The sequence below is a fragment of the Heliangelus exortis genome, chromosome 1 (assembly GCF_036169615.1).
Source record: "Heliangelus exortis chromosome 1, bHelExo1.hap1, whole genome shotgun sequence".
Lineage (NCBI taxonomy): Eukaryota > Metazoa > Chordata > Aves > Apodiformes > Trochilidae > Heliangelus > Heliangelus exortis.
The window spans coordinates 194846576-194873600 of NC_092422.1; the positions used below are offsets into that span (position 1 = coordinate 194846576).

The 27025-nt window shown below is 45.7% G+C and overlaps 1 protein-coding gene across 2 annotated transcripts in view; it reads right to left on the reverse strand.

The window, feature by feature from the left end:
- PLXNA4 (plexin A4) overlaps positions 1-27025 on the reverse strand; it is a 504022-nt gene that overhangs the window by 67880 nt on the left and 409117 nt on the right. For both annotated transcript variants that reach the window (XM_071734217.1, XM_071734218.1), the window contains exons 10-14: positions 25534-25734; positions 14743-14839; positions 11313-11503; positions 4888-5039; positions 4097-4214 (exon numbers count right to left, since the gene is read on the reverse strand). In XM_071734217.1, the coding sequence (XP_071590318.1) occupies positions 4097-4214; positions 4888-5039; positions 11313-11503; positions 14743-14839; positions 25534-25734 (759 nt within the window). The remainder of the gene's footprint in view (positions 1-4096; positions 4215-4887; positions 5040-11312; positions 11504-14742; positions 14840-25533; positions 25735-27025) is intronic.

Sequence of the window (27025 nt, forward strand, 5' to 3'; positions counted from 1 at the left end):
AATCCTAAAGCCACAAAAGATGAACACCTTTCCCTGCTGATTGTCCAAAGCCTCTTTCTCAAACATAATACATCAGAAAGGAGACACAGTTCCTTTAGGGCCCCTAAATCTCAAACCTCTTTTTCTTATTTTCCTGCTCTCCCTTCTTCCCCAAATCAAGATAAAATACTTGCACTCTGAAGGCAGGGATCACCCTGCTACAACAATGCAGAGAGGAGACATCCATTTTCAGGGAGAAATTCAGAGTTACAGTTTATTCTTTCATTTGCATTTTAATAGAAAAACTTTCCATTCAGTCCCAAGTGAAAAGCTACTATATGCATTTAAATGAAGATTATTTTTTCCCCCTCTTTTTAAGAGAGATGACATAAATGCTTGAAGCTCAGCACCTCTGAACAAGCAGGTACATCACAGTCACCTTATTGAGCTTTCCAAACCATTAATCCATGTTTATAAAACTGACACACAACACAGGTCCCTGTTTTGCAGAGTCCTCTCTGTCCCTGCTCCCCTCCAGCTAAGAGCAGCAAAGTTTCCACTTTGCTTTTGTTCCAACACTGAAGCCAAGACTTGGAGGAAGAGTTGAACATCAAAACCTGTCATCCAGCTCAGCAGACAAATCTGTTGTCAGGGCTGGATGCTTGTTGTGTTTAAACTTGATTGGTTTTGACATGATGGTTTGGCAATGGTTTTGCTTCAAGTCCCTCACCTATTAATTGCTGAAGGTTGGGGAGGACATAAAAGAAGAAAGAAGACATTAAGAAACCAAAACCACCCTGGTCCTTATACTTGTCTGGGAATATTCTCTGCCTGGTATCATTGGGAGAGAAGGCACAGGAAGGGTAGGTGAGTGCTGCTCCATTTTTAGGGTACCTCCCCATGATGTGATGAAAACTGCTTTACAAACCAGAGAGGACCATTTGAGTTAGAAACCCAAATCCCTTGTCCCACTCCCAAAGAGCTTTCCTACCCTCTCCCCAGAGGTATGAAAAGTGTCCATGCCATTCCAAAGATCCTAGGAGACCAGAACTCCACCAGTAATGCTGCTTGGCAAAGCCTTGCTGTGACTCCTGCCAACCTTACAAAAGGATTTGTGGCTATGCTTTCTAAGTTGTGATAAACCATTAATTATTCAGGGTGGCCTTCATAAATAATGCACACCATGTTTGCACTAAAACTCATCCTCCAGACTATTTACCATTTCCTTGCTGGTGCAAGGTGATGGAAAATGCAAGGAGGTCTAAGGGAACCTGTAGTAGGCTGAAGTGGACAGTGACAAGGAGAGAGAAAGGTGTCAGAAAATCTTCTGTGTCTTCCTAGGGTCTTGCCTGCCTTCCTCTGCTCCCCAGCCCTTTGGTTTCATAGAATCACAAAAAGGGTTTGGGTTAAAAAGGACCTTGAGATGTCATATAGACTAAACCCTCTGCTAAGAGCCCCATACAACCTGACCTTGAATGTTCCCAGGGGTGGAACATCTCCCACCTCTCTGGGCAAGCTGTGCCCAGAGAGGCACAGCAAAAAAATCACCAAAAATTTCACCAAAAAATTCCATTCTTATATCTGGATCTTTCTGTTTAAAAACATCGCCCCTTCTTCTGGGATTTCAGGCCCTGCTGAAAAGTTTGTCCCCATCTTTCCTCAAATATCTCCTCCCCATGACCTGTCCCACAGAGAAGCTGCCACCAGAACTATCTCTAAACTGACCTCATGGTGCATGTCAAGACCTTGGTTCTCACTTCATTCCTCTTGGTGGCAAGGGCAGAGCAAGATGTGACTCAGACATGACCTGTGGACTTGGGTTTCCCTTCTAGAAATTCCACAGTAGGAGCAGGAAGGGAAAGATGGAAGGGAGAAGAAGGGAGACACATTGGAAATGTTCTCCTGAGACAAGGATTTAAGGAACAGACTCCAAAAAGATGCAGAGGATCCCACATCACCTGCACTGATTCATAATATTCATAATATTTCTCATTCAAAGCCAGAATAAAAGCAAACTTGTTTCAGCATCTGAATTGAAAAGTGAAGGTTGTTTTTTTTTAACTTTTTATTAAAAGACCATGACAATAATCATGGCAACAAAACTAATACCTTAAAAATTATTAAAATCATTATATGTTTCATTTCAGCCTGCAATTAAATTCTTTGTTTGCTTTTTGGCTTCTTGAACTCTCCAACACAACTCTCATTTCTGATCAGAGATGACCTTAAAACAAACTAACAGCATTTTGAATGTTAAAGATCTGGTTAGAAATGCAGAGAAGAACTGTCCTAGCATCTCTTAAACCAACCTATCTCGTTTTTAAATCCCTGAAATTTAATTCTCTATTGAGTTCAAAATACCACCTCTTGCAATTCCTGACAGGGAAGCAAAGCTGAACCTATTGGCCCAATTTCATCCTCTTTTGCTTGAAATCTTTTGAAAAGCAATTTTCCAAGGGATTTTTTAATGCATCAAAAAGCAACATTTACCTCCCATGTGATGCCCTTCCTTAGCTTTCAAACATCTTCCTTCCCTTAATGCTGCCACCCCCCACTGCAGGATTCCAAGGTACATTGTGATGCCTGAAACAACATCTCTATCCCCCTGGAAAAAATATGGGAGGAAGCCAAGATGTGCTAACAAATACAAACCCTGGCTATGAAGGCAACAGACATTGGGGAGGGCATATGATGGGCAGGTTGGAGAGAATCTGTGTTTTTTTTCTGCCTTGCACAAAGATATTGAGGCATTCAGCAGAGAAAACCCCCTTGGCTTCACACTCATGGATGGTTGGGATGGCTGCAAGCCAACAAGCAGAGGGAAAAGCTGTCATGGGTGGACAAGGGTGATGAAAACTGGACAGTAACTTCCAAAGTAGCAAAGGGGACACACTGAAGTGTAATGTCCTGGAAAGAACCCTTCTGTCTGCCTAGTGGGGGTTATCTCTTCAAGGTGTTTCTTTGCCCCCTCCACCTGAGGGACGCCAGAAAATGGAATCACAGAATATAAAGAAACACAGTGAAATTTCTGTAGTTCAAGAGGAAAATCTGAGCTATTTGCATTCATTACTGGTTCCCCCTACCATTAAAAAAAACAAAACAAAACAAAAAAAATACCCCCAAAACCCAACCTGCTCAAGCATGTGGATAATTTCAGAAAAGACCCATTCTCTTGCAGGAGTCGAGAGCTTTTGATGGGAACAAAGAGAGCCTCTCACCTCAAACCTCCACTGATCTTCCCAGATCAAGGCCAAGTAATGCTTGTATTCCCCAGCAAGGGGCCTTAGAGGGATAAGTTTGGACAAGGAGTGTTGGTAGAAGAGGAGAAAGTGGAGCAAAAAACCAAGCTGAGTGTGCTGGGCTTCTCACAACTCTTCCTTGGCAAAGTGAGAGTGTCAGGATGAACTTGCAGCAGTAGAAGTCCAGAACCAGGCTCAGAGTCCCTCTGTCTACTTTTCAAGTTGATGTCCCAGACAGAAGGGGTGGCAAGACAATTTTTCAGCCCCAGAAGTCTCTATAAAACAAGGAGCACTGACCACCGGAATCCCTCCCCTCTTTTCCTTTGGACATATTTAATCTTTGGGGATGGAGATGCAGGAAAACCCCAGCTTCCAGGTTCCTGCCTGCTGCAGAAACCCCACCATGAACATCACAATCCTGCTGAAGACCTCAGGGTGCTGATGATGAGTGGCAACCCCTGATAGATGCCCTCACCTGTAGGGATGCTGGTAGGGTGAGCATCAGACTCAGGAAAGGTCAGATACCAGGAAAATTTTTTCCTTTTTTCATTATCTTTTCTTTTTCCTTTCTCCCTTAACTTTTTTCTTTCCTGTACAGCAATTTTAACTATTAATGAGGATTTTCTGTACTAATTTGGACCATGACTGCATGTAACTGAAATTGGACTAATAATCTGGACTATTATTAGATTGTTAAAACATTAATTAGGCAAGCTATTTTTGCTCCTAGTGAGATTTTGAAGGGAAATTGGAAGGAACAACTTGGTGTGCTCAGGACAGCAGAGATCTCAGAGACTGAATATGGCCAAGGACAACACAGCAATGAAACCACAGCCTGAGGAGCTTCAGGACCAAGGATAATTTCTCACAGAGCTTACCATAAAGTAGTAGAGCTGGGAAGACCTGGCCATGAACTCTGGTTTGCACTCAGCCACACAGATTTCCACAAATCCAGCATGTTGACTGGGCTTGGCCTCCCCCATCTCACACACAATCCTGTAGAGAAAATATGAACCAGAAGGAAGGTTTGAAGGATGGTTTGGTGAGCTGGGTAAGATGGAATTGAAGCCAACATTGCTGGGAAATGGACTGTAGACCTAACCCATTCTCTTCTATCCAATCCAGGCTCCAGATTGTGGCCTGAGTTATTTTTTAGAGTGTGGTGGTTTTTGGCTGTTGGTGCTTGATGGGGTAAATGCTCAGTTAATGTAAATTAGAATGGTTTGGGTTGGAAGGGACCTTGAAGATCGTTTAATTCCAACCAAAATAGGTTCCAAATCAACACAGCTTCATTTCAATGTGGAGACAGAGGCTGAGCTGAGGTCTGACCCCAGAGGTCCTTCTGTTCTTCTTCCTTGGATGGTGGACAGCAGCTTTAAGGCTTAATGCATGAGAAAAGCTGCTTCTTGGGACTGTTGCCCCAAACCCCAGAACTGAACATCCTTCTGGTGGCTGTTCCATGGAAGTTAACTTTAGACTGTCTGCCATGAGGATTACCATAATATGCAACCCAAATAAATGAATGATGAGCTTCTGAGCTGTGAGAAATGGCATTTTCCATCCCACACTTCCAAAGTTGGCTGAAATGGGCTCCTTGGAAGAAGCTGCAGGTAGCAATGGCTGTTATTAGGGGTGCTGTGGCTATTTTTCTGCCACACACCCAACTTACTGCTCTGCTGGGATGTACCCTTCCACCAGTGGTTTGCATTCCACTCCAGCCACCTTGACATGAGATGCAATATCTCTGAACTCCAGCCCCAGGTTCTCCCCACGGATGGTCACCTTGGTCCCTCCTTCACGAGGACCTGTCACTGGATTGATCTGCAGGAACAAGCCAAGAAAGAGAAGAATAATCAGACCATCTATGTCAAAACATCAGCAGCCTTTCAGGTGAAAGAAGAGACATTCTAGATCTCTTTGCAGCCACTAAAGATATTCATAATTATCAATGCTGAACGATGTGAGAACAAACCCACTCCAGATACAAGTCTAGGACCAGCCTCTTGCAAATATATTACAGATCACACATGCTCCAACCTCAGAGTACCCAAAAATTCTGCTCCAGATCTCTTTTATTCTCTTTTGACTCCTTGCAAAACATCCAGAGATGAGTAGGAGATGTCTCCTGGGTAGGAGAAGGTGTTTCAGGTAGTGCAGCTGAACTCTACATTTTACAGATATGAGACTTGGAAAGGCAGGAGTGGGACATAATGGAAAGAAAAAGCAAAGGACACAAATGGCTTCAGTGTCACTTTAAATCCTAAACTCCCAGCCCAAAGCACATGGCTTTTTAACAGCTCTAGGGGTAGGTATTGGTCATGCATCACAAACTCAGCTGAAAATGTTCCCTTGCAGACCTTCACCCTCTCCATCTCTCTGCAACATTTCTGGCCCACACCAAGGGATGTGTAGGCAGAAAAAATATTCTGCACTGCATCCATCAACCCTTGTTCAGAACCAGGTGTGGGAATCAGAGTGGGAGGTGTCTCCTCAGCATCAAAACCAGACAGAAATACTTGGGCTGGCCCTTCAGCATCTCACTTCCACCCTTCCAGTTACTCAGGGTGCCCAAATGCTTTGCCATACAACTGGCTGGTTGAAAGGGGCTTCAAACATTGCTTTTAAAAGGGTTTTCCCTGGTGCCCAACCAGGATACCATGGATGCCATCTGCCAGCTTTGGCAAGATTCTCTTCAGAGTGAGAAAAGGGGAATTCCCTGTTTGAGCTCTGTACCCTCCAGCCAATGGCTCTACCAACCAGGAATATAGGGCTGGCAGCTAAATCCTTGCAAAGCAGTTGGACTGGCAAGGAAAGTTGAAGCACTGGCACGAGTAGCTGACTCTGGCACCAAGGTTAGACTGATTTCTATCCACAGGGCAATTTTAAGAAGGTTCATCTCTAATAAAAGGAGGGAGATCTCATTAGGGGATGTTATATTTTAGGATGTTTAATTTTAGATGTCATGGAACGTCTCCTGAATGAGTCTGTCTTTGCCCTGACCATAAAAAGAACCAACAGAGGTTGACAAATTTGTAGCATATGCCCTGAAAGTGTTGGAGGCCAAATTGGGTGGGTCTTGGAGCAACCTGACCTAGTGGGAGGTGTCCCTGAACAAGGTAGAGGAGTTGGAACTGGATGATCTTTGGGGTCCTTTCCAACCCAGACCATTCTATGGTTCTATCATCATGGACAAGTTCTTGGATCTTTAGAGTTGTGTAGAGCAAACCCAGTCTCTACAGCACAAGATCCCTGCAGTGGCCTTGTCTCATGTCCAAACCCCATGGCAAATACCCTTTTGGCCAAGAAAATCAGAACTGTGGCAGATTTATTCCTACTCCAAAACCCAACAAGATACTCAAGTTCTAAATATAAAATAGCACAACGTAAATCTGACAGGTGAAATGATCATTGGGGTTGGCTGGAGATTTGACCTTTGGATGGTCTGTGGTGATGAGATTGATAGATAAGGAGAAAATGGAGAAAAAGGAGAAATGAATGGAGAGGCATTTGTGGTTATCTGCCAGGAAACGAGGAAAGTATCATAAAAAATGAGAATGAAAATGAAATTTCTATTCTAGGAGAAACTAATGCTGCTTGTCTCACTTTTCAACATTGAAAACCTGAGCTCTTTCCCCAAAAATGGCAATTCCAAAATATTTTTATTCTCAATCAGTAATAAATACCTATTCAAACACACTTTTCTGTTTGAAAATATTTCTTTTGCTGATGTCAGGTAATCCTCTCCTGATAAAACACTTTATCTGAATGATGATGGAAGGCTGGAATATATCACCATACCAAATACAACTTAAAGTGAGCTCAAAATGAAAAAAAGGAAGTTAAATTAAAATTCCCATCTTTTCTTTGATTGCCTTCTGTATTGGACATGCTTTATAAGAGAACTGAGTTCCCCGTGGAATATTTTGATTCTATTTTGTGGTATTTAACACCATCAAATGGGTTTTACTTGTTCTAGTGCTGTAGGTGTCTAGTAAGCTATTAATTAGAGCTCACCTGTGCTTGAAAGAGCTTGCTAGTATGGACAAGTACATCTCATAGCAGGCCAAAAGAGGGTTGTTTGGGTTTTTTTTTTTCTCATGTAACCAATGTCATTACCCTGAATCAAAGAATGTGTAGTAATGAAAAGCAAAATCTTGCTAGACAAAAGATTCACTGCTGAAGACCCAAAAACTCAATGGGCAAATTATCCTCCTCCTTCCAGCTCTGTCTACAGCAGGAGATTTTTAATTCTTGCTCTGACTCAAAAAAGCACCAACAGGAAATTTTCTGGTATGAAGCAAGCCCAATACTTCTGAACTTAGAATCATAGAATAATTTGGGTTGGAAGGGACCTCTAAAGGTCACCCAGTCCAACCCCCTGCAGTCAGCAGGGACACCCTCAACCAGCTCAGGATGCTCAGAGCCTCCTCAAGCCTCACCTTGAATATCTCCAGGGATGAGGCCTCAACCACCTCCCTAGGGAACCAATTCCATTTTTCCACCACCCTCAGGGTAGTTGTTCCTAACATTCAATCTAAATCTACTTTTCTCTAATTTAAACCCATTGCCCCTCATCCTATCACTCCAGGCCCTTGCACAAAGTCCCTCTCCAGCCTTCCTGTAGCCCCTCCAGATACTGGAAGGTCACTATTAGGAATCCCTGGAACCTTCTCCAGGCTGAACATCCCCAGCTCCCTCAGCCTCTCTTCATAAGAAAGGTGTTCAAGCCCCCTGATTATTTAAGTAGCCCTCCTCTGGAACTGTTTCATCAGGTCCATGTCCTTCCTATATTGAGGATTCCAGAGCTGGACATCTCTCCCTGTGCCATTTATTATTTTCTACAATCCAGCTTCAAATCTCACTTATTGCCTTAAAACAGGAAAGTTGGGGATTCTCCCAGTAGCATGTGGGAGCTTTTTTTTAAGCCCAGCTCATGGCACTCAGAGATGTCTTTAGGAAGAAGGTGTTACCAGCAAGGTGTTCAGAGCAAGGGAGAAGGAGCCTGCTTCTGCCATAGGTGCAAAAATGTGGAAGGAGACCTCTCAGGATTGGATAGGACAATGCAGGCAGGGAAACAAAAGCTTCAGGGAAACAAAAGCTTCAGGGAAGCTTCAGCTTTGTCTTGAAGACCCCGAGCTGTGATGCTGCATTGCAATTCACACCCTCTGCTCTTATCATCATAGATTGGTTTGGGATGGAAGGGAACTTGGAAATCATCTCCTCCAAGCTCCCTGCCATGGGTGGGAACACCTCTGGGCAGGGACACCATGGGCAGGGACACCATGGGCAGGGACACCTCTCGTCCAGCCCAGGTTGCTCCAAGCTTCATCCAACCTGGCCTTGAACACCTCCAGGGAGGGGGCAGCCACAACTTCTCTGGGCAATCTGTTCCAGAGTCTCAGCACCCTCCTCCTGAAGAACTTCTTCCAGTCTAAACCTCTTCTTCTTCAGTTTCAAACCACTTCCCTTTATCCTGTCACTACCTCCAGATGCTGACAAACTGGAAACACTACCCCAGGCAATCCCTGGTCATGGTTCAAGGGATGACAAAGACCAAGGAGTTTATCCAAGAAGCAGGAGAAGTGAAGCTGAACTTCCTTAGAAGGAGGAAAGATCACAGGTGCTGTGGATGAGGAGTATTCATGCTCACTGGCTTCAGGACCAAAGAACAGACCTGGATGAAGCCCTTACCTGTTTAAACCTAACCTATGTAACCAAGAAGACTGTAAATTTGAAAAAATACACTCTGAACCTCTTCTCCTGCAGTTTCAAACCATTTCCCCTTCTCCTAGTACTGGACGCTCTTCTAAAAGTCCCTCTGCAGCCTTCCTGGAGGTTCCCTTCAGGGGTTGGGGGGCAGCTCTAAGGTCCCCCTGGAGCCTTCTCTTTTCCAGGCTGAACAACCCCTGATCACAGAATCAGCCTGATGCTGCAACTTGTGACTCCTGGAGAAGTTTTTGTGGCTCCTTGAGTCTGTAAGTCCTTTAATTTCACCAAGTGACAATATCAGTGTGGGAGCAAGCCAGGAAGTAGGGGTTTATGGGAAGCTCTTTGCAAATTTGTGCCTGTGCAAGTGTGAGAACATTTTTTGTGTCTCCTCCTCCTGCCCAGATACTGCTCTGGCCCCTCACCAGAACATGCTCCTAACCAGCCTCTCCAGACCTACCATTTAGCTGCAATTTATATCCAGTCACTTGAGATTCCTTCCATGCTAATGGCTCAGAAAAAGACTTTCCAAGAGCTGCTTGTGATTGCACCAGACAGCTGGAATATTTCATGAGAGAATATTGCAGTGATTTGTCTGAGCTTTGAGAGCTGTTGGAGGAAATGGCAGTAGAATTAGGAATAAGTCCCTTCTGGAATTGGAGGGTGGAGTGTTTTGCATTTCATAAAGGCACCAGAGATGCAGGATTGGGATCAAAGCATGGCAGAGAAATGGGGAGGAAGCTTCAGAACATCTCAGTCTTGCATGGCCAGGTCCTTGCATTTTGGACTTCTGCTTTAGCTGCTCATCCATCAGCTTCCCAATACCAAATTTGATGGATCTGTACAAAATTTTTAAATTTTTCCCCTGTTCTGAGAACCTGAAAAGATTCAAAAGAGGTTTCTCCCAGCTCCCAATAACTCTCAAGGCCTGAAAACTGAACTTTCAGATGTAGCTGCTGATTGGTGATGCTGAGGTTTGTTTTCAAAGCTTCAGGTGGTTCAAGTGGACTCAGAATTACCAACCCCAGATAAATCAAAGTGCAGTGGAGAACTTCACCTTGGAAACAACAGAATGAGCCTGGCACTTCAGCAGTCCAACTGAGTGAGTACTCTGGGGACTAATGAGTGACAGGGAGATAGATAGAAATACAGCAAGATGGGTTGTTTTTTGTGACATCTGAGAAAAACAGGTTCTACTCAGCCTTTGCTTTCACAGAACTTTCCTTAATGGACACTGCTTTAGGGCTTGTCCTTAACACCCACACTCTTTTGATTCTTGACCAAATACAACTGAAAAAGCCTTTCATGCTTTCTAGGAAAAGAACCCACCTAATTATTCAGGTTAAATCACAACTGAACTGTGGTGGTGGAGTCACTCACATGAACTAAAGGGTGATGGCTGAAAAATGCTTAAAGCAGGAGGGAGCTGATAAGGATGGAGCCCTCATTTTCAAGTCTCACTTCTGCCTGCTGTGTGACCCTGAAATTGGTGCCCATCACTATGGCAAAGCTACCCAAAATCACTTTGGAGGCCTAATTTCTCTCCTCTGTTCCCTCTCCCTATGAATTTTCTATTCTCTTATCTCCTTTTTGTACCTTTGCCTTGGCTCTTCCTTTGCCCAAATCAACACATCCAATAGGAAACCTTCATGCTGCAGATCTTTCCTGCAAACCTTGCACTCATTCTCTCCTTACCACTTAATAAATCAGTTCCAAGCTGCATTTTGTCCATGCCTGGTCTTGTCTTTTCCTGGAGCCTTCAAAGGAGGAAAGCTGACAACTGTAAAGGGTTTTGTTTGCTCTATAATGACTTATTTGTCCATGCAGCATCAGCCAGGCAAAGAGAAGACCTTTGCTGGAGTCACTGGAGTTGTTTTGTTTGGTTTTGGACATTGGCTTTGTCCATGTCATGCTGTTGGGAAGCATGAACTACAACCTCACCTCTTCCTTGACCTTCTCTCAGCAAATCCCAAAACATTCTGGGATCACTCAACATCACCTTCTCAACCTGGCTGGTTTCAAGGATAGGTTGGGCTCAGTTCCTTACCCTCACAGCATCCATTTGAGATGTCCCAGAGCATATTTTCTCACCTTCAGCTTCTTCCAAAGAGTTCAGGTCACATCTGCCAGCCCTGCATGGGCAGGACATGCTCCAGGCAGGGTTCCTGTGTTTGTACCACGGTGGGAACTCTGCCCCCCTGCTCACCCCTCTGTTGTAGACACCCAAAATTCTGTGCTTACCTCTGAAGGCCACCATGGTCTCCCCAAGGTTGCCTGACCCAACAGAGCTCAGCTCTGACTTGACCAACACAAAGATAAATCAGGAAAATAAACCAAGGAACAGCTCCAAGTGGGAATACCCCAATTTCATGCAGGTCCATAACTTACATCAGTGATCTTGGGGTTGGTGCACTTGCCCTTGGTGCTGGACAACTCCAACCACTGACTGTCCTGGGCTGGGCAGTGTTGTTTCAGTGTGCACTGGTTCTGTCCCTCACACCAGCCACATTCAAAGTCTGGGTCAGCTTTCAAGCAGAGTCCACAGCTGTCTCTCATGGCCCCACACTTGTAGAGGTGAACTGCAGGGACAGGAAAACAGAGAGGAGCTAAGAAATGCAGAAATTATGGAAGGGGGAAATCATGGTGGGATGTCAGAGGGCAGGAGGAGGAGTGTGGAGCTGTTCTGGACTGCTCATCCCAGGGGTAGGATGAGACTTCTTCAGGGGAGTAAATAATGGGGTGAAAATGTTTGCATCTTTCTTGAGGTAAACAGGACTTGTCAGAGGTCATTCCCCTTGGAGTTCTTTTTGGAGAAGAAGAAAAGATGATACCCTCAGAAGGGTGAAGGACTACAAGCAGGAGCTTGGAGGGAAAGATTCTTGGGTAATGACTTGGCCTCAGTTCCTCTTTCTTTTTTTTTTTCTATTTGAATTTGAGCCACTTACAACCAATCCCAGCCTCAGCTTTCATCCTAGAATGACTTTTCACCTGTTCTACCCACAGCTTAAACTTGGGAATTTGTTTGGTGGGAAATTACCCAGAACTGGGTGCAAAAGTGATGCCACCCAGGTTTCCTCCTTAACAGAAATCCTAACAGATGGGAGTAAATCCACAAAGGTTCAATGAGAGGCTGAATCCAGGAGTTCACAATCAGCCTTTCTCCTTTCTTCTCCTCCAGAAATTCAGTTTGCTTTACACTTTGAAGTACTAAGTTGATCTTCCTCTAATACAGACAGCAGTGATTAATGCTTAGCTCTGTCTTGGGCTGTTGAGTGATTAGAAGCACTCAGAGCTTTTTTTCTTTTTTTCCAAATAAGAGCCTAAAAATTTTGCAGTCCTCCTACAAAATAAGGTCATGCTATTTGTTCTTCTTTTACAGATGGTCTGAGTGACACAATGGGATGATAGCAGAAGTCTCCTCCTTGAAAATGAAGACAGGAGAGCTGAAGTTTTCAGATTTGCCTCTTTTTTTCCTGTATTTGTGGTCACATTGGTGGACTTCTTTATATGATGGGGGATTCTCCCTTTGTGCTTCTGTTTTGTTGCATCACTTGGTGACTCAGGTCCTGTCTGGGGACAGTACTGTACACAATCCCAAAGCTCAAAGGCTTTGGATATTTGTGTTGGAAAGTTCTGGGTTTCTCTTCATACCTGCACCTCAGAAGGCAGAAAATATTGACCAATGCAAGGAAACACTCAGAAACTTTTAATTTCTCCAGGATGGGTGCAAGAACATCTTGCAAAACAGCTGTCAAACAGAACGAGCTGAGGAACTCCTGGGATGCAGCCCTTTCCTTATTTTTTTATTTGTTTTCCTCAAATTTCCTGACTTGCTCTGCTTGCAGGACTGTCAGTGAGGATCTCCAAAGGCATTTTCAGTTTATTTTAGTTTAGCTTCAGTTTAGGCATTTTGGTTTAGTTTAGGTTTTCAGCCTACCAGCCCAGCCCATCTGGTGCTGACTGTAATAGTGGTGGCTTGGAGGTGACATTCCCCAGCACAACTGCACTTAAAAAGGCACTGGCTCTAATCCTGCCTCTATCTTGACCTCTCAGATTTCCAGAGAAGTTTTTTTTTTTCACAGCACTCTGCAAAACCCTGCCAGGGCTTTGTGTTTGCTTGGAACCACTACATTTATTCTACTAATGCTCTTTGTGTCCTTGAGTTCATGTTGAATGCTTCCATGTGGTATATCCATGGGAAAGCACCTAAGCTCTCCTCCTGGCCCAGACATGATCCAAACTACTCATTTGGGATAGCTACAGGCCAGAGCCACTTCCCAAATTGTCCCCAGTAATTACTTACAACCTTTTGGGACTGAATAACCCAAGAACTTGTAAGGGATTGAGCTACAGAGCAGGCACTGTTGATGTTTCTTGAGTTCACCCCCTGCTCTGGTTTCCATTACTGAAGGCAAAATCTTGATTTAATTTCATTACTGAAAGTACAGTCTGGATTTTAATCTTGATTAAAAGATTGATCTTACTCCTACCTCACACAGGACAGCTCAAAAGGGTCCCCAAAAGAAGGGTTCACACTCTTGGTGTCACCATGTTGCATAAGGAACACTCAGGCTCTAATGGCAGCAGAAAACTCAGGAGGACAAGGGCAAGAGTCCAAACCTAGAACTCCAACCCACAGTGGTCAAGGCTACCATGGTCCATGGTACCATTTGGACCCCTGAAAATTAGAATTGTTCTGGAAAAGTTTTGGCACAGCTTGGAGAGCAGGAGAGAGGGCAGACACCCATTAGAGAAAAACATCATGGAGGTGGCTACAGGGAAGAGAAGGAGAAGAAGGAGTCTGAATAGTGAAAAGAGTTCCCTTCTTTATTGCTCTCCAGCTTCCGTGTGGTGTTGGTGGAATCCTCATCCACAACCCCTCATCCAGAGGGTGGAATGGTTTGGGAAGAGCATGGGAATACCTGATGGGGGGAGATGGAGTGGAAGATGTCCAAGAAGGTAAAGCAAGACAGGGTAAACCTTTTGAGAGGTGGTGATTTAATGGTTGGACTTGATGATCTTAAAAATCATCTCCAACCAAGGTGATGTAGTGATTCTATGATGTGAGAAGAAGAAACTCACTGGGTCTGAGGTGTAAATGAAGAGCAGCTGAGAGGCTGCCCCAGGAAAAGCCTTTAGAGTGGCTGAGGTTGATGGACAAGAAAACAGAAGATGTCCATGGACCATCCATCCCCATCAAAAATGCCTGCCCCAAGGTCATGGCTGAACGTGCAATATTCCTCTATGAGGGGCACATTAATCCTGGGGCAGTTAAACAGAGGAAGGCTCTGGGCAGGGGGTGTTTTTCTGTCCTTTGCTATTATCATTTTATTCTGTTCAGGCTTTTCCCATGGTGAGCTGCAGCCTTTCTCCTCCCCCTCTCCCTTCCCCTCTTCACGACTACATCTCCTCTGAGCTGAGTGCCTGATCTCCTGCCATGTGAACTTGAAGAGCATCACTGCAGGAGAAATAAAGAGGGGGAGAACAGCTGGAGAAGGAGAGTGCAAAAAAAACAAGCCACAAAAATAAAAAATGTGGGGAGAAGAGGGAGGCAAAGATGATGAAAGAAGAGAGAAACACAAGTGGGAGGGAGAGTCTGATTTCTCAGGTGCAAAGAGAGAAGTGGGGTTGGGGGAACAGAAAGGACACACACACAAAAAAAAAAAAAAAAAAAAAAAATTGGTAATTTGCAGAGTGCAGAGAAGAAGTATTCACCAGACAGCACAGGGAGATGGTGGCAGCTTTGTTAAGTGGAGGGAGAGATGTGGCCTGTTGCTAAGGTTACCACTTCCAAGGACAAGTTGAAATAACTCTTTACCTTTGTTCTGGGCTGGGTTGTCAATGTTGAAATTCCCGTTCCACACGACTGTCAGCTCCACTGGCAGGCTGTTAATCTCCATCCCTTCGTATGAATACTAGAAGTGGGGAAAAAAGCACAAAACAAAACACAAAACCAGACTTAGGTGGTGGCCAGAAACAGGGAAGGGATGGGTTGAGCCAAAAAGTGATGCCAAAAGTTGTGATCAAGCCAAGCAGAGACGTCACATCCCTACTCACCAGAAACCCATGGTATGAGCTCAGTGTTGGGATTCTCAATGGAGCAAGATGTGCCCCTTTTAGTTGTCTACTTGGCCATTAGGTGAATAGGCCATGATTTAAGCATCTTTTCATGTGATGGGGCTTATCTTGGAAATCTACCTTCCAGATGTTGAGCACAGCTCTGAAGAACATTTTCCCAACTGCTGGGTGCACCTCCAAGGTGTACAACATGCACTGTGGGTCTCCATCCAAGACCAGTCCATGGTGTGTACTCCATAAATGCTGAGTTTTTATGTAAAGTTATCCCCACTGCTGATATTTTGAAGAACTCTTGGAAGCTGAGTGAAGTCTCAGAAAGCAGGGAAGGAGCACGTCACGGAAATATCTTAAAAAGGGGGGAAATGGAGGTCCTGTGTAATTATAGGCCTGTCAGCTTAACTTGGTTTCCCAGAAAGTACATCAAATTATTAAACAATCAATTTATAAGCACCTGCGAGATGATAAGGTGATAAAAATCAGCCAGCATACATTTGTCAAGAACAAATTGTGTCAACCCAATCTAATTTCTGTTTTTGACAGGCTTAATGCCTTTGTGGATAGAGAGGAGACAGCAGATGTGATTTATCTTGATTTCAGTCGAGGATTTGCTACTGTCCTACAGGAGATTCCCATAAACAAACTAGGGAAATATGATCTAAAAGAAGAAGATAAATAAGTCAGGATCAGGCTGGGAGGATGTTTCAAATACAATATTGTCCTGGGTCTGCATTGTTCAGTGTTTTCACTACTGACTTGGCTGATAGGCTATAGATTTTGTGAATTACACTGCTCTGGGAGAGGGTTCAAGAACATCCAAAAGCAGTGTTAAGAATTCAAAACAAACTTGAGAAATAGTAGGAGTGGGCCAGAATCAACAAAGTGAAATTCAATACCAACAAACACTGAGTCTTCTTCAGGAGGAGGGATTGATGCAAAAAATAAAAATAGGAGGGACTGCTCAGTGCTACAGAAAAGGGTCTGGGGACCGCAGAAGATCAGAGATGGTGAATCAGCAATCATAGAATCCTAGAATCCTAGAATTGTCTGGGTTGGAAGGGACCTCAGAGCTCATCAAGTCCAACCCTTGATCCACTCCCACTGCAGTTCCCAGCCCATGGCACTGAGTGCCACATCCAGGCTCTTTTGAAATATCTCCAAGGGATGGAGAATCCACCCCTTCCCTGGGCAGCCCATTCCAATGGCTGATCACCCTCTCCAGAAAGAAATTCTTTCTAATATCCAACCTAAACCTCCCCTGGCACAACTTGAGACCTCTTGTGCCCTCTTGTCTTGCTGAGAGTTGCCTGGGAAAAGAGCCCAACCCCCCCCTGGCTCCAACCTCCTTTCAGGGAGTTGGAGAGAGTGATGAGGTCTCCCCTGAGCCTCCTCTTCTCCAGCCTCAACACCCCCAGCTCCCTCAGCCTCTCCTCAGAGGATCTGTGCTGGATCCCTTCCCCAGCCCAGTTGCCTCCTTTGGACCTGCTCCAGCACCTCAATCTCCTTCCTGAGCTGAGGGGCCCAGAACTGGACACAGGACTCAAGCTGTGGCCTCCCAGAGCTGAGCACAGGGGCAGAATCCCTTCCTTGGACCTGCTGGCCACGCTGTTCCTGAGCCAGCCCAGGATGCCATTGGCCTTCTTGGCCAATGCCACACAGCTGCCAAAACCCCAAGCAAATCTCATGGGGGGAGGTACCAGATAAAATGGTTACATATATAAGCCCCAGGAGGCAATTTTTTCCCCTTCTCAGAACAAGAAAGGCTTCAGCTTGGAGTAGGGAGTATTAGGTGTCCATCAAATATATGCTAAGAAAGCCACAAATCTTCTGAGACAGTTGGACAGACTTAAACAAACACTTGTCAGACATCCAGCCTTGAGGAAGGAAATGGAAGTTGATCTCTACAGGTCTTCTCAACTCAGAGAGCTCTCTGACACATAATTTTGGGTGTATTTTTGTATTTTTTCAGCTAAATTTTGGTTTATCATGGGCCAGTTTACACCAAGTTCACCCAGTTGCCTCTCAGGTCCCACTTCTCACCTCCAGCAAAAGCTTCCATGCAACACAGGAGAAGGCGAAAAACATCCTTGGAGAGGAGATGGATGCTTGGATGGTGGAATGGGAACAGGGAAAGGAAGGATGAGAGATTTCATGTCTGCTACAGATAAGGGAAAGAGAGAGGGGAAGGAGAAAGGGGAAAACTGAGGAGAGGAGAATAGAGGAAAAAGAAAAGAAAAAAGGAAAGAGAAAAGGAAAGAGAAAAGGAAAGGAAAGGAAAGGAAAGGAAAGGAAAGGAAAGGAAAGGAAAGGAAAGGGAAGGGAAGGGAAGGGAAGGGAAGGGAAGGGAAGGGAAGGGAAGGGAAGGGAAGGGAAGGGAAGGGAAGGGAAGGGAAGGGAAGGGAAGGGAAGGGAAGGGAAGGGAAGGGAAGGGAAGGGAAGGGAAGGGAAGGGAAGGGAAGGGAAGGGAAGGGAAGGGAAGGGAAGGGAAGGGAAGGGAAGGGAAGGGAAGGGAAGGGAAGGGAAGGGAAGGGAAGGGAAGGGAAGGGAAGGGAAGGGAAGGGAAGGGAAGGGAAGGGAAGGGAAGGGAAGGGAAGGGAAGGGAAGGGAAGGGAAGGGAAGGGAAGGGAAGGGAAGGGAAGGGAAGGGAAGGGAAGGGAAGGGAAGGGAAGGGAAGGGAAGGGAAGGGAAGGGAAGGGAAGAAATACAGGTGTTTTCCCCACTACAACAAGCTGTCTGGTTTGGCTGGGTATGTCTTACAGACCACTAAAGAGTTCCCTATCACCTCAAGTCTCAATGTATTTTTGGCACATGACAGAGATGCCAAAGCTCTGAGCCTTTGGACTTAGGTTTTTCTGTATCCATTAACTGCTGAATAATTGCAGGGTACATCCTAGAAGGTGATTTCTGTCCATTACAGCAGAGTGAGTCCTAGTTGCACAGCAGTTTCTTTTTGGACAAACAAACCACAATTTACGACTAATCTGCAAGACCCTGAGATTAGGATCTAGTTGCAGGGCTTTTATGGGTATAATCTTTGTGGTTACCATGGAATTAGAGAGCAGCAGTAGGTTTGCAGAGACCTTTGCAATAGGGCTGTACCCACCAGTCTCATTGACTGTTGGCATTTTTATGACACTGCTCAGTGTCCCTGCCAGCAAGATGCAAGATGATGCTGAGCCTCTTGGACTCACAGCACTGGCTTTTCAGAGCTTTTTGGAGCTAGGAGGAAGGATGGGGAGGCAGGAGTGGGAAGGAGAAGGCTTGAAAAGTAGAGGATAGTTAATCCTCTGCCACTGGGGAGCTTTGCTTTGCACATCACTTTGCAGATGTTGATTGGGAAGGGGACAGAGCCCACATACAAAACCACCCAGCCACCCTTCAGCCAGAAGTTTGTAGGTGCCTGAGAAAATGCAGCTTTCTGCCTCAGCAGGGCCTCGTGTGTGTGTTGGGATTCAGCTGTGAGCAGAGCCCAGACAGGGCTGTCAAGGGACAGGCAGCTGGAAGCCCCCAGGAGCCTTTCAGCCCACTGAGAATTCCAATGCCAGGAGCAGGAGCCCAGCTGGGATTTTAGATCTTATCCATCTGCAGCACCAGGGGCAAACACACATATTAGGCTGTGAACTCAGCAGATTTGATCCAGAACTGGGAATAAATGCCACAAGAGGATCCTCATGGAAGAGCTTCAAGGCTAAAGGCAGCTGGGGGCTGGGAAGAGGATGCTCGGTGTGCCTGGGTCCCTCTCAGCCAGCTCCTGGGTTGCACTGCAGTGAAAGGGAGTGATTTGCAAAGCACCAGTGAGCAAATGTTTCATCCCCTTCAGACCACAGGAGCTGCTAACTCATCATGACCCCTGTTCAAAGCCCACTGAACTCCATGGGAGTCTTTGAAACGGATTCGCTCGGCTGTAACAATAAGATGGAAACATGTTTCAAAGAAGGAAAAAAAAAAAAAAATAAAAGAGGCTGGTGTATTGATCTCCAGGACTAAGAGTAGAGCTTCCAGGATACTCCTGCTAAGAGCACTCATACCATTAAGGCTTGGATGTATACATGGCCTGGCACAACTTTCTCCAACACAGGCAAAACTGCTGAGGAGATCTAAATCTGAGCCCTCAGGCTGCAAAATCTGGATTGGCATCATGCAAATCAAAGCCAAGCAGAAAATTAGAGGTAATTTAGAGGCCCAAAATGAGAAAGAGAGGTTCTGACAGAACCAGAAAGGCAGACTGGCTCTCATCAGGTAATGCCAAAAAGCTGTTTTAATTCATGGGAACCATACAGTGTCTTATGAACTCCCAGGTACCAGCTCTTTGTGTCTTAAACTCTTTCCTAGTATCAAATACTTCTGCCCCAAGGGCTGAGCTCACCACTTCACTTGGCCATTTTGCCACATGGTTGAACATATTGTCCCCAAGCTACTGTGAACACATTGCCTGTTTGTCCACTGGAAGCTGAGCATCCTCAGGCCAAGAGGGGCTGCAAAATCCCAACCCTCACTTCTGCAACTCAACTTCTCAACTCAACTCCTCAACTTCTGCCTATGTGGAATACTTTGCATTTCAGAAATCTTCCAAATTCCTGGCTCCTCTGGGCATCTTTTTCTGTGGGTACCCTTAAAAGTTAAAAAAGAGTTTAAAAAAATCCTCTTCACAGCCCACTGAGCCATTGAGCAAATCCATAGCCATGCTCGACCTCTTGCTGCATCCTGCTGGGATGCTGTATCACAGAATCACCTTGGTTGGAAAAGATCTTCAAGATCATTGAGTACAATCATAGCCTCACACTGGCAAGACCTTAACTAAGCCATATCCCTAAGGATTGTGTCTGTACAGCTCTTGATTACCTCCAGGGGTGGTGACTCCACCACTGCCCTGGGCCAAGGCAGGTAATAAACCAAGAAACAGTTACATGATGCTTTGCCTTGTACCTCAAGCATGTCCAATAACAGGGGAACATCTGCAGACAAGCAGCATTTTAGCAGTATTTTAGTGCTACTCTGTTTTTCCTGACAGGATAAAAACCAGCTCTTGGGAATGGAATTTGGACCTAGGCATTGATTTTGTATCTGCCTCTGCCACCAACTCCCTGTGTGATGCTGCACAGATGACTTCATCCCTCCTTGCATCAGTTTTACAGCCATGAACTCACTCACAGTCACCTCATCCCTTCAGCCTCTGCTTCCCACAGCTGGGACTGAATTTTTAGATCTAGATATCACCCAGAACAACAGAACCCACACCATGACTGGGGTTTCTCTAAATAATAATAATAATAATGCATCACAATAATTAAGCTGTGTGTATATCTCCCAACTCTGGGCTTGTTTTCCTTTTAAACTGGAAGAAAGGAGATTTGGGCTAGATATTAGGAAAAAAATTTTTCACAGTGAGGGTAGTAGGACACTGGAATGGGTTGCCTAGGGAGGCTGTTGATGATCCCTGGAAGTGTTTAAGGCCACGTTGGGTGAAGCCTTGTGCAACCTGGGCTGGTGGGAGGTGTCTCTGTCCATGTAGGGGTGTTGGATCTTGATGATCTTCAAGGTCCCTTCCAACCCGAACCATTCTGTGATTCTGTGATCTCTGGGAATAGCTTCTCACTTTTTGCCAGCTCTATGGGCTTCTTGGTTGTTTTGGGGTTTTTGGGTGGTTTTTGTTTGTTTGTTTGTTTGATCACTCCCTCCACTGTGTGAACCACACAGGAGCCAAATGCCTCAGAGATCTTTTGGGCAATGATTTGACAAATGCAAGGGATTTTTTTTCTCCTTTCCCAAAGTTCCACAGCACTTTCAGCTGTACCACCTTGTACCTTCCCAGCACACAGACCTGGGAAGAACTTGAGGCAAAATATCAGCAGGGATTTTCACTGCTGGAAACCAATGTGTGCTGTCTGGACATGCAAGATCCCACCAAGCAGGAATGTGGGATTGGGCATTGGAACAAATCATGGCAATGATCAAGGAATGACCAGGAGGGGCCATCTCTCACCCACCCCCCTATTTTTTGTGCCCAAACCTGCTAATATTGGGCTGATTACAAGTTCTGGGGATCCCACTGCTTTCCCACTGGGGAGATGGCTCTCTGCCCTAATAGATGGAGCAATTTCAGCCATAGCTGCTGATGTTTTTACTTACTTATTTATATGCCTCCTTGGCTCTTCTTCTTTTCATTTCCTCCCATCACTCTGTGCCCAGGCTGAGCTATCGTAAGTGCAATAAGGAATGGCAAGCAGGGTCTCTTGGAGTGATAATTGCTTGCCTTGGGTGGTGTGATAGAGGACAAAGCCCAGAGCTGAAAGTCTCAAACCACTTGACAAGAACAATAATTGTCCCAAAGCGTGCTGCCTGCAGTGACTTATTGCTGTTATCAAATGAAATATCTCCAGGAAAGAAAGGGGGAGAGATGGAGCTGGCTATTGACTGGACTGAGCACCTAGGTACCATCAGTGCTGGATATAACATTACTGACAGACAGTCAGATAAGGTTGGTCCCACCTGGGTGTCCTTAAAACATCTCTTAACTGAAGCTGGAGCCACTTAGAAAAAGGTTTGATGGTTCTGGTCTCAGCTACCCTGGTATCAATCCTGAGGGAGCAGGCAGTTAAATGCAGGAGTTGAAGCTTATTTCTGATCCTATCCTGTGTGAAAGCAGAAAAAACTCCTGCATTTTGCTAAAGTTATTCTGCAAGGCATGTATTTGAGCTCAGGGTGCCTGGTGTTTGATGGGAAGAGGTAGATCTTCAGGGTTATGGGGCAAAACAAGCCAAGATTCTGGATTGTCAGGAAGCTGAACATGAGCCAGCAGTGTGCCCAGGTAGCCAAGAAGGCCAATGGCATCCTGGGCTGGCTCAGGAACAGCGTGGCCAGCAGGTCCAGGGAAGGGATTCTGCCCCTGTGCTCAGCCCTGGGGAGGCCACAGCTTGAGTCCTGTGTCCAGTTCTGGGCCCCTCAGCTCAGGAAGGAGATTGAGGTGCTGGAGCAGGTCCAAAGGAGGCAACTGGGCTGGTGAAGGGATCCAGCACAGATCCTATGAGGAGAGGCTGAGGGAGCTGGGGGTGTTGAGGCTGGAGAAGAGGAGGCTCAGGGGAGACCTCATCACTCTCTCCAACTCCCTGAAAGGAGGTTGGAGCCAGGGGGGGGTTGGGCTCTTTTCCCAGGCAACTCTCAGCAAGACAAGAGGGCACAAGAGGTCTCAAGTTGTGCCAGGGGAGGTTTAGGTTGGACATTAGAAAGAATTTCTTTCTGGAGAGGGTGATCAGGCATTGGAATGGGCTGCCCAGGGAAGGGGTGGATTCTCCATCCCTGGAGATATTTCCAAAGAGCCTGGATGTGGCACTCAGTGCCATGGGCTGGGAACTGCAGTGGGAGTGGATCAAGGGTTGGACTTGATGATCTCTGAGGTCCCTTCCAACCCAACCAATTCTAGGATTCTAGGATTCTATAAGAATGATTGCTGAGTCTAGCATGCATCAGTAAGAGAAAGATCTGCTGGCAGGATAGCGTCCCTTCAGGGACCCACCAGCAACAACACATCCTCCCACCCTCCTTTGGACCTTCTCCAAGCCTGCAATGCAGGTGCTACATTCAGCATCTCTTCCAGCAACTCTGCTGAGTGAAAAGCTCTGTCAAAGGGGGTTGATTCAATTTGCAAACAAGCTCATGGGGCTGTTTCTAAAGCCAGGTGACCCTTGGAGCAGAGGCTCATTGTATCACAGGGGCTCCAGACTGAATATACAAATTTTGGCAGGAAAGGAAATAATCATGATGGAGACATATCTACAGCACTCCTCCCCTATTGTCTGTGTCCTCTGCCACCTGCTCAAACAGAGCCAGGGCTCTTCTGTTCCCTTTTTTTGTAGCTGTGTGAATGTTTCTCTCTTTTGTCTGGCTCTCCCTTCCACATCTCTTTCTCTCAGTGTCTGGCAAATTCAGAGCAACAATGAAATAACATTTCTCAGAAGGGGAATAAAAAAAAAGAAAGAAAAAGGAAAAAAAAAAAAAGGAAAAAAAAAAAAAAAAAAAGAAAGAGCTCAAATGGGAGAGCCAAAGTGCCTCCTGAAGGAAAAGCAAGAAATAAAAGAGGGAGAAGAAATGGGAGAGGGAGAGAGGAGGTAGAAAACAGGATAGGAAAGAGTTGAGTTCATCCCAAAATAAACCTCTCCCTGGAGAAGAGAAGAGAAGAGAAGAGAAGAGAAGAGAAGAGAAGAGAAGAGAAGAGAAGAGAAGAGAAGAGAAGAGAAGAGAAGAGAAGAGAAGAGAAGAGAAGAGAAGAGAAGAGAAGAGAAGAGAGAGAAGAGAGGAGAAGAGAAGAGAAGAGAGGAGAAGAGAAGAGAAGAGAAAGAAGAGAAGAGAAGAGAAGAGAAGAGAAGAGAAGAGAAGAGAAGAGAAGAGAAGAAAGAGAAGAGAAGAGAAGAGAAGAGAAAAGAGAGAACAGAGAACAGAGAACAGAGAACAGAGAAGAGAAAAGAGAAGAGAGAAAAGAGAAGAAAAGAGAAGAAAAGAGAGAAGAGAGAAAGGAGAAGAGACCCACCTGAGCCACCACCAAGCATGGGACAGGAGTCCTACAGACACCACACAGAGCCTGGTCATGGAGTGCCTTGGAATTAACCTGAAACTCAACCCTGCCACCCTGCACAGTTCAGGAGAAGCCTTGAGTTCTAGCATCAAATATTAAAATCACCATGGTGCTGTCCCAGCACTCAGGCATCTCATGAACTAAATGCACCTGGGGGTTCATTGGAGCCCATTTCTCTGGTCCTAGGTACCAGCAACTTCTTGGAGCATGCAGGTAGTATGAGCATCATCCTCAAAATTAGGCTCATTTATTTAATACCACAAATTCAGGTGCTAAGAGAAACTCTCCAGGGCTGTCAAGGCAGTCAGTCCCCTCCCCCCCCCCTCCCTGTGCTTAAAATCATCCTGAGATCCCTCCTGCTGATGCCTATTTGGGCCTAAGGACATGTGATAAGTGATAAGACAAAGGGAAATGGTTTCAAACTTGAAGAGGGGAGATTTAGATGAGATATTAGGAAATTCTTTGCTGGGAGGGAGGTGAGACCCTGGCACAGGTTGTCCAAGGAAGTTGTGGCTGCCCCATCCCTGGAAATGTCTCAGGTCAGGTTGGATGGGGCTTGGAACAACCTGGGCTGGTGGGAGGTGTCCCTGCCCATGCATGAGGGTTGGAACTGGGTTATCTTTAAGGTTACTTCCAACTCAAACCATTCTGTGATTCAATGATTCTATTCTTGCCAGAGAATTTTTGACTCTAAAGAGAGGATGCTGCCTTCCCTCCTAAGATTTTTGGAGATACATATACTTTCTGCCAAGGTCCATATAATTTTATTTAGCTGCAGATTTTCACTGTTGTAAAAGAATTTGGGGGTTGTTTTTGTTTTTATTAAAGATTGCAATGCCTTCTTCACTTGAACCTCCAACCTGGATGCTCACGGATCCAATCCAATAATGAGAATCAGGGGAGGAATGGGGACAAAGGAACAATGAGCTTGTCATTGAGAATTTCCTTGTTTGAAACAGATTCTAAAATGTGAGAACTGCTGTAATCTTCAGCTTAATGCAGCAGAATCTGTTGTGATGGATTCTAACAAGCACTGCCCTGCGTGGAGTGGCAGAGCTGCAGTGAAGTGCCTGTAATTAGCTCTTTGACTAATAAATCATCTTGGAGCAGTAGGAATGAGAATGACTCAAAGGCATTATCTGGGAGATGTGAATCTCATGAATCTCAGAAGAAGCAGTGCCAGATCATCACTGTACATGGCTCCTGGCAGCTTGCAGTGTTGACCCCAGGAGTGGCATTGCTGAGGTGACACCCCTGGGACATCCTGGAAGGTGGGATACTCATCCTACACTGCAGGTGGGGAAAAAGAGGCAAAGGAAAGCTGGACTCAAGCCTTCAGCTTCTCAAGTTTCTTTGAACCCATGACATGCTGGCATCTATCACACTCTTTACATCATAGAACCACAGAATCATGGAATGTTAAGGGTTGGAAGGGACCTCTAGAGATCATCCCTGCCAAAGAAGGATCACCCAGGGCAGATCCCACAGGAATGCATCAAATCCAACCTAACTCCACTGTTCTGGCACTAAACCATATTCCTAAGCACCCTATCCACACATCTTTTAAACACCTCAAGGGATGGTGATGCAAGCACCCCCCTGGGCAGTCTCTTCCAGTGGTTGAAAATGTGGTTGAAATGGATATGGCACATTGTGGCTATGGGCAGGGTAAGCTGATAATCCCAGTGGGTCATGGCCAAGGTGCTCCAGCATGGCCAAATGTTGGGATCCAAGGACAGAAACAACTCCTGTGTGGTGACTTCAGCCAGCTTAAGGAGTAAAAAGGACAGGTTGCAAGCTGCCAACCAGCCTCTCCTTGACTGCAACTGGAATTGAGGGGGCAATAAGGGAAGAAGGGATGCAACACAACCTTGATCCCATTGGGACAGGGCTGCAGTGATGACTTCAGGTCTGACTCCTGCTCATCACTGCTCTTTTCACTAATCCTAAGCATGAAGAACTCACCGAAGTGTTCTGGCACTGCACACTGGAGCTGTTGAACCTCAAGGCAGGGACCCTCTGCTCGTTGCCCTGGATGTTCAAGATGCACTCGTAGCCTCTCTGGCCTGATTGTGGTTGGGGCAGGTTCTTGGCCTTCAGTGTGATGGGTTTGATCACTTCCACTGGCACCAGGATCTTCTCTGCCTGCAGCAGCTGGGGACAGTCCTGGAGGGAAAGGAGATCACAGGTTAAATCAGCACATGGGGTTCCCAGCCCCAGGTGGAGTCCTCTGATGCTCCTCAACCTTTTCACTCCACACTTCAGCCAATTAAAAAGCTTCTGCATCTCCCTGGGGCTCAGCCTGTTAAAAGAGCATTCAAAGAGCATTATCATTGAGCTTCAGATAAACAGGTGAGGAAGGATCCTGCTGTAGCAGGGGAGTTGGATTAGATGATGCTCAGAGGTCCAACCCTTACTATTCTATGATTCTCTAATTTCTTTTACAGACCATCCCTTCCTATCACACTGCAGACCTTCAACCCTCAGGACCCAAGGAAGCTTTCTCTGGTGCTTTTGAATACCTGCTCTGTTAATCAGGTAGTGGGAAAGAATCATGTCCCATCCAGGGACTAATCCTGGTCTCAATGCCATGACATGAGCAGGGAACAAAGCAAAAATCTGAGCAGAATTCCTTGTCTTCCCAACCCACCATTGTACAAAGGGCAAAGCTCCAGCAAGACACGTTGTGAACTACAGAGTCTGAGCTGCTAAAAAAAAAAAAAGAGTTTGTTTTGGCTTAGAAGGGGACAGAATATTTATTACAGTTGGATCCATCTCCAAAGAAACCTCTGGCTCCACAGTGCATGGAGATCCCTTGGAAAGGTTTGCCACCCTTTCATCAAAGGAACCATGCTAGGGGGATGGTGCTAATCCAGTATCTCCCAGTAGGGTCCCTTGTACAGGTAGAGATCTGGGCACCCAAAGCTGGGATTGCCTGAAGCTGTAATCAAAGTCTCATTAATTTGCCCAGATTTAGTGAGAGCATCACTGCATTTCTGTCTCCTAGGACAATCAGACAGCCACAAGCTGTCAAATTCATGTACTCTAGGAAGCTCTCAACTCTGTTTTTATCAACTCTTTAGGAAATTCCTGCAGTGCTTGCCTGTCTGTTCCAAGGTTCTTTAAGACAAAACGGGAACCCTAATACAACCACTGCACAAAGCTACAAAACATAAGGGTGCCAGATGCACAGAAGTGTCAGCTCCTGGCTGCCCCCTCTTCTAAGGCTTTTCAGCTCCTAGAAGGCATAGGGAAATCCTGTCCACTCTTGCTTTTTTTTCTCTTTACTCTATCTGGCACACTGCCTGCTCTCTGTAGAGCATCATGGTTTGGTGATCGTGCAGCTGCCACCTCCAACCCAGTGGGCAAAACCACTTTGAATCAGAGAATGTCAGGGGTTGGAAGGGACCTCTACAGACCATCGAGTCCAACCCCCTGCCACAGAAGGATCCCCCAG